The sequence below is a fragment of the Colletotrichum scovillei genome, assembly GCF_011075155.1.
Source record: "Colletotrichum scovillei strain TJNH1 chromosome Unknown Contig00008, whole genome shotgun sequence".
NCBI classification, from domain to species: domain Eukaryota; kingdom Fungi; phylum Ascomycota; class Sordariomycetes; order Glomerellales; family Glomerellaceae; genus Colletotrichum; species Colletotrichum scovillei.
This window is the reverse complement of record NW_023336266.1, coordinates 1,289,075-1,304,353: the sequence shown is the minus strand read 5'-3', so window position 1 is coordinate 1,304,353 and position 15,279 is coordinate 1,289,075. Positions and strand designations below refer to the sequence as shown.

The 15,279-nt window shown below is 55.6% G+C and overlaps 8 protein-coding genes across 8 annotated transcripts; 2 read left to right on the top strand and 6 right to left on the bottom strand.

The window, feature by feature from the left end:
• Nucleotides 1–367: 367 nt before the first annotated feature.
• Nucleotides 368–2,844, top strand: HER10_EVM0005868 (uncharacterized protein). Its single transcript, XM_035475471.1, has 2 exons — nucleotides 368–987; nucleotides 1,061–2,844. The coding sequence occupies exons 1-2, from the start codon at nucleotides 883–885 to the stop codon at nucleotides 1,715–1,717; spliced, it is 762 nt and encodes a 253-aa protein (XP_035330693.1). The 5' UTR covers nucleotides 368–882; the 3' UTR covers nucleotides 1,718–2,844.
• Nucleotides 1,965–2,684, bottom strand: HER10_EVM0004493 (uncharacterized protein; the record flags this gene model as incomplete). Its single annotated transcript, XM_035474135.1, has 1 exon — nucleotides 1,965–2,684. The coding sequence occupies one exon, from the start codon at nucleotides 2,682–2,684 to the stop codon at nucleotides 1,965–1,967; it is 720 nt and encodes a 239-aa protein (XP_035330605.1).
• Nucleotides 2,845–2,977: 133 nt separating the features above from the next.
• On the top strand, nucleotides 2,978–5,376 carry HER10_EVM0003806 (Tim44-like domain-containing protein). The gene is made up of 2 exons (XM_035473470.1): nucleotides 2,978–4,078; nucleotides 4,140–5,376. Exons 1-2 carry the CDS (start codon nucleotides 3,117–3,119, stop codon nucleotides 4,813–4,815), a joined length of 1,638 nt encoding a protein of 545 aa, XP_035330569.1. The 5' UTR covers nucleotides 2,978–3,116; the 3' UTR covers nucleotides 4,816–5,376.
• On the bottom strand, nucleotides 5,229–6,017 carry HER10_EVM0001456 (uncharacterized protein; the record flags this gene model as incomplete). The annotated part of the gene is made up of 1 exon (XM_035471201.1): nucleotides 5,229–6,017. Exon 1 carries the CDS (start codon nucleotides 6,012–6,014, stop codon nucleotides 5,229–5,231), a length of 786 nt encoding a protein of 261 aa, XP_035330427.1. The 5' UTR covers nucleotides 6,015–6,017.
• A 293-nt stretch (nucleotides 6,018–6,310) lies between these two features.
• HER10_EVM0003226 (oxidoreductase family protein) lies at nucleotides 6,311–7,505 on the bottom strand (the record flags this gene model as incomplete). The annotated part of the gene is made up of 2 exons (XM_035472910.1): nucleotides 6,311–6,855; nucleotides 6,911–7,505. 2 exons carry the CDS (start codon nucleotides 7,503–7,505, stop codon nucleotides 6,311–6,313), a joined length of 1,140 nt encoding a protein of 379 aa, XP_035330530.1.
• Nucleotides 7,506–8,216: 711 nt separating this feature from the next.
• Nucleotides 8,217–8,624, bottom strand: HER10_EVM0006424 (oxidoreductase family protein; the record flags this gene model as incomplete). The annotated part of the gene is made up of 1 exon (XM_035476008.1): nucleotides 8,217–8,624. One exon carries the CDS (start codon nucleotides 8,622–8,624, stop codon nucleotides 8,217–8,219), a length of 408 nt encoding a protein of 135 aa, XP_035330727.1.
• A 944-nt stretch (nucleotides 8,625–9,568) lies between these two features.
• Nucleotides 9,569–10,334, bottom strand: HER10_EVM0008497 (uncharacterized protein; the record flags this gene model as incomplete). The annotated part of the gene is made up of 1 exon (XM_035478015.1): nucleotides 9,569–10,334. The coding sequence occupies exon 1, from the start codon at nucleotides 10,316–10,318 to the stop codon at nucleotides 9,569–9,571; it is 750 nt and encodes a 249-aa protein (XP_035330849.1). The 5' UTR covers nucleotides 10,319–10,334.
• A 346-nt stretch (nucleotides 10,335–10,680) lies between these two features.
• HER10_EVM0010361 (uncharacterized protein) lies at nucleotides 10,681–15,088 on the bottom strand (the record flags this gene model as incomplete). Its single annotated transcript, XM_035479824.1, has 1 exon — nucleotides 10,681–15,088. The coding sequence occupies exon 1, from the start codon at nucleotides 14,803–14,805 to the stop codon at nucleotides 10,681–10,683; it is 4,125 nt and encodes a 1,374-aa protein (XP_035330940.1). The 5' UTR covers nucleotides 14,806–15,088.
• Between the last annotated feature and the right edge of the window lie 191 nt (nucleotides 15,089–15,279).

Below are 15,279 nucleotides of genomic sequence, written 5' to 3'. Positions count from 1 at the left end.
GTGGCCGGCCTTGTTAGATGAATTTTAATGTGCCCCACCAAAAACGGGGCCCAGGTACCTGAAGGGGGTCAACTTCCCTCCCGGCGTTTCTATTCCGCCGTCGCGCCGCTACCACCTAAATCTGGAAGGCGCTGACAGCACCACCGAACAGTGGAAGCAAGGCAGGAACGATCCCAGCAACCACGCAACCAAGCTGGGAAGCTCGAAGCCCGAAGGAAGCTGGAGGAAAGCGCGGGGCTGGGAGCCACCTCTGACCTCATTCCTTGCATCCCATTGGATCGCAATTGGCCCAACCCGCTTGCAGTGAAGAGTACTTGTCCTTCCCGCATACTACCACCCAATTTCTATGGCACAACTCCAGCTGTCCATGTACTTGACCTTACGTTGCCTTGAAGCTCCCGTCAACCAGCAACCTCCAGGCTCCTTGAGGTTGTTCAATGCAGCACTTTGCCTTTCTGCTGACGCCCGCTTTCTCAGCGCCGAGCACCGCCCGAGCCAAGCCTAAGGAACCTGAGCTACGAGACCTGCCTTGAGGTTCTTTGCCGGGTGCATTGCGTTTGTTTCTGTCTCCTTCTCGTCGCGGGTTCCTTCAAACGTTTCTGTTCATTCTGCAGCCAGCCTACTTCATTGTATTTGCGTCCTTCATTCACTGAAACATCCCCCATATCTTGTTCCCTAAAAAGTATTCCTTAAGCGCATTTATTCCCCCAGACCGGCCCTCTTCCCCGTTTCGTGCCTCGTCTCATCTTCTCCAACAACGCCGCGCCCCTCCCACCCGACTCGCAGCTGCCCAGGCTCTCACGGCGTAACCTGGAATACGCCAAAAAAGCAGCAGCACCCGCAACCTACAAAAACACCTCACCCGACAAATTGCAGAAAAACATGCCTCCACGATCGAGCAATCCTAGGCAGTCTACCGCGTCGCATAGGTCGACATTGTCATTATCCAAAACCGAGGTCACAATCCATGTCTATGATCTGCTACCTGTAAGTTGCTCGGACCCACCGAACCGACAGCTTGGTTCCGTCACCGCCAGCCCAGCTAACAAAGTGACTGCAGCCAGGACGCCTATCCTCTGTTCTTTGGACATTTGGTGCTTCACTACTGCACTCGGGTGTCGTGATCAATGGCAGAGAGTATGCCTACGGCGGGCACGAGCGACGAGGTGTGACGGGAGTATACTGGACAAAGCCAAAGACGGAACCCCCCGGCGGCACTTTCAAGTCCGAGATCCTCCACGGCTTTACCTTTGCAACCCAGGCTGAGATCGACGCGATTCTGGAAGAAGCCTCGAGGGACTTCCTCGGAACCTCCTACAACCTCTTGACGAAGAATTGCAACCACTTCACTTCCTATCTCTGCAGAAAGCTTACCGGCCGTCCCGGTCCCGGCTGGCTGAACCGTGCGGCAAGCATCGGCGTCGCATTACCCTGCGTTGTCCCTAGGGACTGGATCGACCCACCCGAGTACGATACCGCCGACGGCGCACTTCTGGAAGAGGAGGAGGAGGATGATCGTGCTCACGAAGGCTCTAGGATGCTGAAGCAATCGCCGCCGAGATTCCTCACCGAGAACTCCAAGGGCCAAACAGAGGACGCCGATTGGGATAGCGAGGAGGAACGACGCCGCGGCGGCAACGGCAAGGGCAAAAAGGCCGTACGGGATACTGCGGGTCGCGACCTACCTGCTGCCGAAAGGGCTCCGGTTCGAAAGTAGAGCTCCTCGTCGTCAATGCTCTACAACTAGGTATACGGCATGTTTGGCGTTACAAAGGTCTGGCGTTTGGGTTTAGTGGGCGTACAGCACTTGATACCAGCGGGGTTGGATATCTGCATTTTCGATATGAAACCATCAGAATGCAAGGAAATTTTGCTCTTGTGATATGATACAGTTGTACATGTATTGTACAGGCGTTGTTGTGTTGCTCTTCCCCTGCGAACCCCAGACAGCGTACCTCCTCTCTCTAGACACGTCTCGGGTTCTTGCTCCTCGTTCCACCAAACTTCAATCTCGTCGAATCTGCCACCCGAATGACCTTGCTTCTCCAAAGCTTACCCTCGGGGGCCATGAGAACCTTGACTGCCGCGTCACGTCCAACACCGAACCCTCTGAGCACGATCTCGAGCTTGTTGATCTTCTTGTGCCACCCGGCGTAGTTCAACCTCTCGAGGACGTATGCTGTCAATTGGTAGGCGGCGTCGTATCCTTTCCTCTTGGACTTCTTGAAGCCGATGTTGCCGGTCGACAGGGAGATGATGGCGCCACGGTCGGGCTTCGTGACCGTCACGTGCGTGTTGTGCTTGTGGGAGTAGATGTGCATGTGGTACGGCTCCAAGAGGTCCTCCTGTTCGGGGACAAGGTCGTCGAGGCCTGAGCCGCTTGAGGCGAGACCGCCATCTAGCGACTTACCGGCAGCCTTGTTCAGGGTTTGGAGAAGCATTGTCTGGTTGTGGCTGGGCGAGCTAGTTCCCTGTGTCGGAGCCGGTGTTGAGGTTGTAGAGCGGGAGCCGTACATGGCAGCCAGAAGCTCCTGGCCTCCTTTCTTCGCATCGTCGGCGCGCTGAATCGGGGTCTGGGAGAAGGGTCGGAGGAAAGCCGGGGAGCATCGTGCTATCGGGGATGGACGGGCGGCAGTCTGGAAGATGGATCTCGCCAAGAGGCGAGTCGTCGGTGCGGAGCTCATCGCGGGAGTTGTGTCAGGCTTCCTGTCGCAATGAGGAGAGAGAGGGCGGCCTGTTCGTGACGACGATGGCCCAGCTGCAATGAAGATTTCAGAAATTTGGCAAAGCTCCCGTTCAAACGTCTGGAGACATTGCCGGTATCTGATTGGTTCCTGAGTGGCGCGCCGGGTCGTCTTCGGTTGAACAGGGGCCCAGATTTTTTCCGCGCTCCGCTGTCAACCGAGATCGCTCGCCCAGCACTGCAGCGCCAGAGCTTCTGGAACCCCCGTCGGAACCTGTCGCGAGCCAAAATTTCTTTGCAACTTTACTCGCCCCCAATCGTCATCCGCATCCCCTTTCCGCCCCTCTCCTCCCTCTCTTGTCCCTAATATCCTCCTTTGCGTTTATCGTCGAGAGGCGGTTGGCTTGGATTATACTACACACGCACACACAGTATGAACTCTCTCGTGCAATCGGCGAGGAGAAATCCTCAGAATGCGCTCGTGAGAGCTTCCGCGCGGGCGGCGGTCCAAAACCACAGCAGGACACCAGCCTTCAGCCGCTTACTTTCCACACACATCAGTGGCAACGCTGTGCTGGCCTCATCACGACACACCTTTGCACGACCCACCTCATTGCGATCACAGTTCCTCCCTGAAGATGTCCGCAGCATCTCGAGCTCGATGCAATCCAGGTCTTTCCACCTGACGGCCAGACAGCTCCAGCAGCAGACCGAGAAGCCCAAGGCAACCGAGGACGGTGCAAAGCCTGCCGAGGATACCGCGAAGCCCACCGAGGAAGCCAAGGCCAAGGACGCCGAGTCTGAGGCCAAGGAAGAGTCATCCGAGAAGAAGGAGGGCGAGAAGGCCGAGGGAGAAGAGGGTAAGGAAGGCGAGGAGAAGCAAAAGGAGAAGAAGGAGGACATGCCGCCTCCCCCGCCCCACGGTGACAAGACGCCGTGGGAGGTCTTCAGAGAGACGCTTACGGCCGAGTTCGGCAAGTCCAAGGAGTGGAACGAATCGACCAAGGCACTGTCTGGCGAGATCCAGGACTTTGCTGAGAGCGAGAGAGTCCGCAAAGCCCGCGAGGCCTACGAGAAGTCTTCTGGCGCCATCTCCTCTGCTGCGACGAGCGCCGTCAAGACCACCGCTGGCGCTATCGGAAAGGGTGCCGCCTGGACCTGGGATACCACCGCCATGAAGGGCGTCCGCAAGGTCGCCAACGTGACGGGAGACGCGCTCGACAAGGCGACGAAGCCCATCCGCGAAACCGAGGCCTACAAGAACGTCAAGGATGTCATCGATGACGGCAGCAGCTCGCGCTACGGTGGCTGGGTTGAGAAGGAGGAGCGTAGGAAGAAGCGCGAGGCTGAGGCCCTCAAGCACGGCAAGCCCGAGATCTTTGAGGAAGACCCCAAGTAAGTTCTGGAGAAGACAGATTTCCTGCAGATGTGGGACTCTCAACTGACTGTGATGAAGCGCCGGCACCAACGTCACGATCCACAAGGACGCCGCCTGGAAGGAGGCGTGGAACGAGTTCAAGGACTCAAACAAGTTCGCCCAGGGCTTCTTCAGCGCCGGCAAGGTCTACCGCGAATCCGAAAACCCCCTCATCGAGACCGCGCGACTCGTCACGGATAAGATTGGAGGATGGTTTGCCGAGAACGAGACGGCCCAAGTTATCAAGAAGTTCCGCACAATGGACCCCAGCTTCCGAACGGAACCCTTCTTGAAGGAGCTCCGCGAGTACATCCTGCCCGAGGTCCTCGACGCCTACGTCAAGGGCGACATCGAGACGCTCAAGCTCTGGCTCTCCGAGGCCCAGTACTCCGTGTACGAGGCCCTGACGAAGCAGTACCTCACCGCCGGCCTCAAGTCGGACGGCAAGATTCTCGATATCCGCCACGTCGACATTGTCCGCGCGCGTATGCTAGACCCCGGTGAAATCCCCGTCTTCGTCATCACCTGCAGGACACAGGAGGTGCACGTCTACCGCAACGCAAAGTCTGGCGAGCTCGCGGCGGGCATGGAGGATAAGGTGCAGCTGGTGACGTACGCCATTGGTATCACCCGTGTACCAGAGGATGTCAGCAACCCTGAGACGAGAGGATGGCGTCTTATTGAGATGCAGAAGAGCGGAAAGGACTACTACTAAACCACAAGCACCACCAACAACACCAACACTACTATCATAACCCACCACTCCCGACTTTTCAAGGGGACGGTACTTCTCATAAGCGAGGAAGATGTTTGGATGATGAACAACAACATACAAAAAAGCCCCCGTCTCGCAAAAATCTTCAGCCGAAAAAAGTGTTTTACTACTTGTACAAAATAGAATCCGGGGGGCATATGGGACTGGCGAACATTGGGCGCGACGTTGCCACAATGGGATGTGTGGCCGAAGGGGGAAGAAAGACAAAAAACCAACACCGCTCTTGAAGGCTGTATGTGTACGTGTAGAAGGAAAAAATGTGTCTTTCATGTAGACGAGGCGATTACCCATACTTCGCGATGTAATACCAACCGAGAACTGAGAATGTCCTCACCCCATCATTACTGTCCCCATCAAGCCGTGTCATTTGCCGTCTTGGCGGGTTCTACGTCTTCTTCTCGCCTTTTTGACTTCTTGACAGTCCCTTCCTCTACAGCTTGACTCCCTTCATCCTCTTCAGACCTCCGTCTCCTCTTCGCTTTAGCCTCGACAACTTTCCTCTTCCTCCCCTTCCTCTCCCCCTCCACCTCTTCTTCCTCCCTCAACACCGTCCTGACCTCCATTAAAATCTTACCCAGCAAATTCAGCCCCCACCTGCCTCGATCCGAACCCGGTGCCTTATCCGGCGAGAACCCGATCCCCCAGATCCGATCCATCGGACTCGCCTCCACCAGCTCCCTATCCCCCGTTGCCAGCAACTTCTTCCGCAACTCTGGCGCGGACCGAAACTTCAGTAGATTGCCCTCACGGACGATACGCTCTCTGTTCTCGTTCCACAGCGCTTCGTTGAAGTTGTGCACTTTGCGGCCGAGGGCTTTGACTTTGCGCGGGTGGTCTGCTTTGAGGATGGACAGGGCGACGGCGGGGTCGGTGAAGAGGAGGGCTTTGGCGTGCATCATGTAGTGTTCTGCTGTTTTGAATGTTATGGGCGTGGAGGAGGAGGAGGATGAGGGTGAAGATGGAGAGGGGGATTGGGTGAAGGGGTCGGAGGTCCACCATTGGGAGAGGTAGCCTTCATGCCCGGCTTCACGCCAAAAGTAGATTGGTGACGTGTCCATGGTGATTACAGATGTGGTCTTCAAAACGATTCTTTGGATTTGAGGTTTGAGTGCCTTGTGTAGTAAAAGGTAGTTTTGCATGGCTTATATGTGTTGGTTGATGTTGAAGTGAGGCTGACTTTGAAGGCAACTGTCTGCCTAACTGCGTGTTAGTGCCGCCGCCGGATGACTCAACCGAGCGTGAGCGTGAACGCCAAAACATGAAGTGAGTTTAGAAACACAAAACATCTCAAACAGCATTATACTCAATTGTGAATAGTGAACATAATAATGAAGAAGTAGATCGTTTTTCTCATGGAACTCAAAATCCACGCCTCATTTGGGCCCCTACCACGAGACAAGATAGTGAAGCCACATAGTCTTGTAAGCCGTCTCACTCAATCCGACTTATAAAGAATCCCATCAACCTGCTCATGCCGCCTCACAGCATCCTCAAAACTAGGCAAACTCTCACCCCCCGCAAAAGCCTCATAAACAGCCCCAACACACCTCGCCGGCACAGGCAAGTCAGCCTGCCACCCCTCCTCCCACGCCCACGGCACACTCTCCACCTCGCCGCTCTCAAAGTCGTGGACCTCAATCTTGACCCCGTCCACGTCCGCAAAGGCCTGCAGCGCGACGCTGTTCTGCGACGTGAGCCGGATCTCGCCCTTTTCGCCGTTGACGGTCCACGAGAGCTGCGGCTCGCCGGCGAAGGGCTGGCCCCGTCGGAACCGCGCGAGGAACGTGGCGCCTTGGGAGGAGACGAGGTTTGAGGGTGGGAGGGTAGCCATTGCGACGAGGAGATCGGGGACGTTGCTCGAGACCGTCTCGATGATTTGCTTCGTCGACGGGTCGCGGATCTTGACGTCGGGGCGTTGGATTTGCGTGTGCGAATGCTGGATTGTTGCCTCGCCCAGGACATGCTGGATCTGGTCAAACACTGAACGCTCACGTTAGCAATTGGTAAGATTTCATGGTAAGGGCGCAGAACTCACAGTGACCAAAACCGATGGTGACCACATTCCCTCCAACCTCGCGCTGGGTGAAGTACTTCAATCCAGCCGGCAAAACATTCCGGTCCAGCGAACCACCCGCCGCCCTCACCTCGCTACTCAACACCTTCCCAATCCTCCCCTCCTCCAAAATCTCCTTCACCTTCAACAGCGGCGGCGCAAACCGTCCCTGGACGCCAACCATCGTCCTCGCCCCGCTCCTCCGCGCAGCCTCCGCCAGCTCGCCCGCGCGCTTCGCGTCCTGCGCGAGAGGCCACTCCACATACACGCTCTTGCCCGCCTCGACGCTGGACAGAGCCGTGTCGTAGTGCTGATCGACGCGCGTCGAGACGACGACGAGGTCCACGTCCGGGTCCGCGGCAAGGTCGGCGGGGCTGCCGTAGGCTTTGGTGGAGGAGGGGAGGTTGTAGGCTTTCACTGCGCGCTGGGCGGCTTCGACGCTCGAGTTGCAGAGGGCTGTGATTGTGTACTTTGCCCGGCCGCGCGGGGAGAGGAGGTAGGGGAGGTGGGCGCTCGAGGCCCAGGCTGTTGTTGCGGTTGAGGAGAGGCCGATGATGCCGATTCTGATGGGAGCCATTGTGAGGGTTTGCCTGATGGTGCTGGTGGTGATTACGGTTGGATGAAAACTTGTCGATTGAGGCCTTGTAGCGAGATTAGATGGCTCGGGCTGTGAGTTTATAGTGAACTGACGGTATGGAGGTGAGGTGGGTGAGACTGAAGATGATGTGATGGCCGATTTGTAAGCTGGCGCATCGCGGTGTAAGTCGATTGGAAGAGGGGTTGCAGCCACCTTGGTAATCAACCTCTCCCTCGCTTTGATCTCGAAATCTTAATGAAACCAACGTTGATCTACACTAAGTGAGCTTAAGGTCTCCGCGGAGAGAAATCTATCGTCCATGATTTGTCACGCTTGGAGGGACCCGAGCGGATGTGAATCTAAGTCAACAGATTTGCAACTCGTTTCTGCGAGTCTCTGGGAGTATGTCTATCCTGATTGGATGATGCATTAAGTTTCGCGGTCGAATCTCTTCATAATGAACAGAGTAAATGGCATGAAATGTGCCAGAATAAATCCGTCAATCCCGATTTCCTCATTACTAATATCAACTATCCAAGCTCATGTTTCCACAGAGTTGACTGCAATGAGGCCGGCAACGTCATAACCAACACTCAATAACACCGGAAATACTATCACCGTATAACTTCCTGCCTTAGCTCCCAACACCATTCTTATACAGTCCGCATGACACCTCAATCGTAATAAGAAACCAATACGTCAATAACACAATCAAACCAAACACACAAACATCGTAGCCACCAAAACAAACATACCAAGCCTCACGGTCGTAACACCAGACCCTGCGCTTCCGCTTTTAGCAACGTGCAAGTAGAAAGGATACCCAGATGTCCCATTCGTCCCGTTTGTCCCCATCGTCATGTTCCTCTTGTTCGTTTCACGACTACGACAGGACATGAACCTAGACAGCGCCGTGTCCTCGTCGGCATAGGTCGCGGGAAGCTCGCACCACTTGTAGCAGCCCTCGGCGAGTTGAAGGGGATTCGGGCCGCAGCAGGCCGCCATGGACGCGTCCGATGTGTTGTAGCCTGGCGTCACGACATATGTGAGGTTTTCTGGGATAGGGAAATGGGTGGGTTGTGTTATGAGGTAGGGATCTGGACATGTTGCGGTGGCCATTGCGGCAGCAGGTCGTTTTGTTTCGAGAGCTTAAGAGTTATGGTTGACGATGATGGCAATGGAGGAGGATTGGGGTTCTAGTTAATGATAACGCTTGGTAATGTCTTTGTTGGTCGGACCCGTTCGTGGGAGAGACGAGCCTTGCAAAGATATCGTGATCTCGTCGTCGGATGTTTTCGTATGAAATTTGAGACCCCAGATCACCTACATCCAAAGGATATTGCGACCAATATAGATGAGATCGGACACTCCAATATTCACCTATCAGTCGCGCTCTCAACGGCCGCTTAATATCAACTTGGCAGACGCCCGACTGCAGTCTTGCCAAGCCCTACGGCGCAGCACAGCTGATTCTAGACCTATGCCCCGACGTCATGCAGCACTTGACGAGATATTTAACCGGTCCCAACGAGCCATCGTCACCAGGGGGTAAGAGCGAAGAATCTGGGGTAGGTTCCTGAGTTTAAGGATAAACGCACAGAGGCGTAAAAGTTCCTGGTTTATTGGCGATTTTTGATGTTGGCGATGGCAGCGCGTACCAGTGACGTCGATGGCCGAGCATGCATCGTGATGCTTGTTTTAACCGCCTTTTCATACAGGCTCGTCTGCACCTTTGAATTAGACAATCCGGTACTACCTTGATCAGCTTGACAGTACCTTTGAGCGCAAAGTTGTTGGTGCTCAAATCGAGTCCCGCCGCGAATATGGTAAGATGTCGCTACTACTACAGCTATTTACTATGCTTTTGACAGCCATCTAAAGCTTCGTGATGACTTCAAACTATGTGATCACTCCCCCCAAAGCATGGTATATTCAGATTCTCCGCGGCGCGTTAGTTGAAACAGAGGCGGCTCAAGATTACCCTTAATCCAAAGGAGAATGCCAATATATCTTCATTCGCCTCGACGCTGCAACCGTGGATGACTGACCGACCATCCACCATTTCACGCATCGCCATCCCCAAACAACCCCTCAAGATCCCTCAAACTCTTCACCGTCACCATCCCGACCTCCCAAGACGTCTCCCCCCTCTCATCAAAAAGCACACTCACAATCCCCTCCCCCAAAGCAGGCTCGACATCCCTCACCACACTATCCCCAACAAACACAATCTCCCCCGCCCCGATCCCAAGATGCCGCAGCACCTCTCCAAACAATCCCTCCGTCTTAGCCACACCGAAGAAATTCGTCGTCGCCAGAAAATCAATATACCCTTCAATCCCCAGCGCCCTCACAGTCCTCTCCTGCGCATCCTGCGGACCCTCGGTAATAACGACAACCTTCTTCCCCATACCCTTCAACTTCTTAAGTAACGCCTCCGCGCCGTCCTTCAACTGAAGCGATTCATTCAAGGTCCGCTCATAAACATCCAACAAACCCTCCAAGAATGCCGCATCATCGCTGGGTAGACCAAACCGATCCAGCACCGAGGAGAAGCGTTCCCGTCGGTACTCAAACGACGTCTTGCCGTCTGAAAACGCGGCCGCCGTCTTGGCGCGGAGAACGTGGCCGTACGCCTCCTTCAACTCCTCAACGGGAGTCCCGTGTTTCCGAGAGATGGCTTCCAGCGTCTTCGTCGTGGCCGCCGAAGAGGCGCGGCGGAATTCGTGGAGTGTGTCGTCGAGGTCGAAGCCGAACCAGGGTTTCTCTACCAAGTTGGCTTTGACTTGTGAGCTAATGCTGGATCCGTCCATTTTTTGAGATTTGTTGGACGACGTTGAAGGCAAATAAGCGCGTGTAGTTGGTTGCGGGTTAGTACGCAAGTTACAAGAAGCCATATTTTCACCGGAGCCATGACGGCTGAACCCCCGGAAACCGGCGGAGCCCGCGATCGGCCCGGAATGCCGTGATTTGACTCAGCCAATTCGTCCCCCACGCATGGCCGAATCACGTATCAAAGTCTATGGGGTGGACCATGTTGATTTGCAAATATCTTTAATTACCAAAGGAGTTCTGTGCCCCAAAGCGTCTTATCCAGCGTGCTGTCCTCCGGCAGCAAGCGCGGCATGTAAAAGACTAGTAGTAATGTACAACAACCGGGAATAATTACCTCCTCTCACAATATCTCGTCGTCTCCAAGGCTCTCGTCCGCGTCACCGATATCATACCCCATTTCTTTCGCGTCCTGAGCCCGCTCGCTGGCCACGCGCGTGGCGTGCCATGCGTCCCACTTGGCCTTGTCGCTGGCTGACTCGACGATTGTCCGCTTCGCAAGTCCCTTCTTGCGAAGACGACGGCGGAGTTGCCGCTTGTCGTAAAAGTCGAGCGTGTTGATATCAATAGTCGTGATATCGGTCCCCGTCACAAAATCCAACGCATCCGCCCAAAGGTCTGATGCCTCCTCGGAGTATTGGTTTGCGAGTTGCCGGCCCAAGCCACCAGTGGCCCACTCGTCGAGCTTCACAGGAAGAGCAACACCCCACGTGGGATCCGTCGGTGACCAGACGCAGGGTGTCGAAGAACATGAGGTTGGTCTACAGTAAGCCTCACACATCGCAGACTCGGCAGCGTACCAAAGCGAGACGAGGAGGAGCACTAGCCCGAGGAACGTAAGGCGGAAGGGGTTGCGACGGTAGAGGCTTGGCACGGGGAGGTGAAGGTACGACACCTCCTTGATGGGAGTCTGGCTCTTGCAGTCTGGGCAATCGCGGGCGTGATCCGGGTTGTGGCGATGATGCGACCCCTTGGCTTGCGGCTGCTTCTCCAACATCTTCCCAAGTGTAGCAGCATCATCATGTTTGCCGCCCTCGGCATGAGACACCTGCCCTTCCAAGCGCTCGATGCCCTGCTTGGCACTACGTATGTTGAAGAGCCCGTCTTTCAATGTCTTGCTCATCCTGTCGTACTGCTCCAGCTCGTGGTTCCGCTGGCTCTTGGTAATGTTCGGCTTGGCTGCGACTTCCTCTTTCTTGACCGCAATGTCATCAAGCATCGACTCAATATCCAGGTCGGGATCGTTCTGGAGCTTCTGCATGTTAAACAGCTCCTCAAAATCGTCCAAAGTGGAGTCTTCAATCTGATGAATGCGTTGAAGTTCCTTGATATCGTCTTTGACTGTTGGCGGCTTGACTGAGTTGGTCAGAGGTTTGCGCGGCCGAGAGGTTGACCTGTTCCGACGTCGCAGGCTAGTAGTGGTGCTCGTTCCGGTCGTCTCCTTCTGATCACTCGTTTCGGAGCCAGACTCGGAGGCCTTGAAGAATGTGCCTGCTCTTGAAGTTGGCCGTGATCCTCTTCTGCTCTGCGGTCTATCGAAAGTCGCATTCGACGAAGGGTCCGGCCTCTTCAATGGGGGTAGGGTATTCTCCTCGATACGCTCAACCTTTAGCGTCGCAGGCGTCTCGACGTAAGCTCCAGTAACCCTAGGTGTAGGGAGAGATAGCGGGTCGACTTTCTTCGGCCTGGGAGTCTCGCCGGCGAGGTCCTTATCCTCATCCTCGGTAGTAGGCTCCGCAGAAGGTGCTCTCGATCCACGCTCAGACTGGTTGTCCGCAGGCGCGAAAAGGTTCCTCTCTTGTTCGATGCGGTCGGTAGGATCACCATCCGACAAGGCCACGCTCTTACGGTTGTCCTTGGCTGAGTCGGTTGACCGCTGACGACGTTCTCGGCGCCTTGCAGCGAAGTCCACGCGAAATTGCGGCCTCCCTACCTCCGGCGCTTTCAGCTCGTCCGTGGAACTGGACTTGGAGTCATCTGTTCCTTTCGTCTCGGCAGAAGCTGGCTCGGATACCTTGATAGTTTCTCTGCGGTTTCGTCGTGGTGGACTTGCCTTCGGTTCGGATTCAGGGGCAGACCGTCTAGCCTCGCTTCTGCGCCGCTGTGTCTCGGCTCTCTGCAAAGTCTCCTTGGATGTTTCTTTCTCGAGCCTTTCCATCTCAAGCTTCAACTTTTCACGCTTCTCCTCCTCCAGCTTCTCTTTCTCAAGTCTTTCCTTTTCGAGCTTTTCTTTTTCGAGCGTCTCCTTTTCGAGTCTCTCTTTCTCGAGCTTCTCCTTCGCGAGCTTCTCCTTCTCGAGCCTGTCCGTCTCGATCTTCTCCCTCTCAAGCCTTTCTCTCTCGGACCTCTCGCTCGCTCGTCTCTCCTTCTCCAATCTCTCTACCTCCTGATTCGCCTTTTCCACCCTTTCCTTCTCGAGGTCTTCGATGCTAGGCCACTTTTTCTCATCTGTAGCTGCGGGCAGGTTATTGGATTCAGGAGCAGGGCTGCTACTTGAAGCTCTGGCGAGCCTCTGCAGCAAGTCTCTTGAGTCCGTTCGCGTATGCGCACCTAGTGGCCTCGCAGACTTGGGACTTGCCCGCTCGTTTCGGTTCGCCGGCGACTCAGACAGTGATTTGTTTCGTTCCCGCATAGGTGAGTTGCGATAGATTGTGACAGGCGTGTTGGCGATATGCTCGCCGTCCTCTATGGGCCACGCTGACTCCCCAGCCGCTTCTCGGACAGGCGTCGACTCTCTCGCAAAGTCCTCGCTTCGCCGAGCTTCCGGCGACATGGACCTTGACATCATTGAGTTCTGTTCCCTAATCTCCTCCAATCGGCTAGTGGCGACGGCCTTCTTAGACAATGACTCGGCTTCTCGGGCTCGTATCTCGTCAAGTTTGGTGTTCTTTGGCGGGACTTGTGTATCGACTTCTTCACGGTCTGATAAATCATCGGGTGTCGGGTAGTAGGAGCGTCGGGGTAGTTTGGCTAGCTGCTCCTCAGCCTCGGCTTCTCTCTCGCGAATCTCCTCCAGCCTTGTATTATTCCTAGCTCTTGGTAGGGCCTTTCGCGACTCGGCAAGCTCTTCCTTGGCTTTCTCTTCCCGTTGACGAATCTCGTCGATCCTAGTATTCGAGCGCCCAGCCCGAGGAGAAACCCCTAGTGATGACTCCCGCCTGAAATTTCCATTCAGTCCCAATAACTGCTGCTCATCGGCATAAGCACTGCCGTATGAGGATCGTCGATCGGAGACTTCGCTAAAGCCAGCGCCATCGGTTCTTATCCGTGGACTGTCTGAAATCTGTAAGTCTCCCGCCGTGAAATCCGCGTCGAGCTGCCACGCGTAACTCTTATCCGGGGATCGGTAATCCGGGTTCGTAGAAGCCGGGCGAGAGGTTGGTGGAGTGGGCTCCTGAGGCAGACGGGAAGTCTCTACAGAGGGCAACGGCGTGTCGGCTGCAATGTCATCGTCTGGTTTCGGCCTGGCGGATCGCTTAATACCCTTCTCATCCTGCTCCAGGAGCTCCTTAATGTGTCCTTCAGGAACATGGCTCTTTGCGAATGCTCCGGGACGCGGGCTGGCGCTCAAACTGCCGTAGCTTGTCCTCCGACCCAAGCCTGAGCCTCCGTTCAAGCTGCCGTTACTTGTCCGCCGGTTGGCACTCTGAGAGCCGTTAAGGCTGCTGTTGCTTGTCCTCCGCGCCAGGGTGTGTCCTGTCTCGGCAATCTTTGGTCCCACTCTGGTCTTCCCAAAGAAATGTTCCTGATCCCGAGACGCGCTCGGCGACTCTGCCATCTCCCGTTCGTATTGACTCAGTCGACGATCGAAGCTTCCAGAGCTAGAGAGACTGTTCGAGCCGGGACTACCGCCGTACCGTCCCACGTAGCTGTCTCGCAACGAGTCACTCGACATCCTCGAAAGGGGTCTGGGCCGGCTATAGTCGACCGCATCTTTTCCAAGGGATCGCCGCGATTTTGACTCGTCCGAGACCTGTCGATTGGTATAGGGGCGTGGGGCAGGGCTCGGTGATGCGTCGATGGCTGCGGGGGTAGCTCGCCGCGCCTTCTCGAGGGTCTGGACACGGTTCTCATCCGCCAGCTTCCAGGCCTCGGCGACGGAGACTCCGGAGCCTTTGGCGAAAATGCCAATTGTGGATTTGGGTCTGGGGATGCGAGAGCCGGGCGACACGATCTCGATGGAGTGGTTCGAATTGAGGGAGGGGGTCTGCGAAAGGGAGCTCGAAGGTCGGGGGATCGCGGCGCGAGAGGGGGGTCGGCCGGTCGCACTGGTTTGGGCGTTTGTTGGCGAGTATCCGAATCGGTTGCTTCCTGCCGTAGCTGGGGAGGGATTCTGAGGCTCGAGGCTTTCTCGGGAGGGTTTGGAGAATAGTGGTTTACGGCCTTCCTCGTCGATAGTTAATTGCGTAGAAGCGCGACGATCCGCTCGAGCGCCGAGGCCGAAGGACGGCGATCGATTGTATTCCATGGCGATTTGGGGTTGTGGCCACGTTCGTAGTTAGTAGTGGCGACAGTAGTGTTGGCGATGGTATGTTGTCAAGCTGCGCGCAGCTGCATTTTCTTGCGATGCGATTTGGCGATTAGTCGCGTCATAACAGTACGAGAACGCAGTAGAAACAGCGACACGAGCTTTTCAAAGCTATGAGGCCGAGATGATCAACCTAGCCGTGTTTATTCGCATTGTCGTCAGGGGAAAGGTGGTCGCGCAATGGGGAAAGACAATATTTTGGGTCGGCGAACGAGCAGGTGGTGAACCGCGTCTTCCTAGGGAAATTGACCGGGGGCCACCCCTGGTGCTTCTTTCCCATTTGGATCAACCCCCCACACTGCCCCTCCTAATCTCGGGGCGGAAAAACAGATAGGAAATGACTAATCGGGAGCTTCCGGTCCCAAATGGTCCAAGCTCCAAGGTTGCGCCGGTCTGGACCCTGAAAGGCCGATC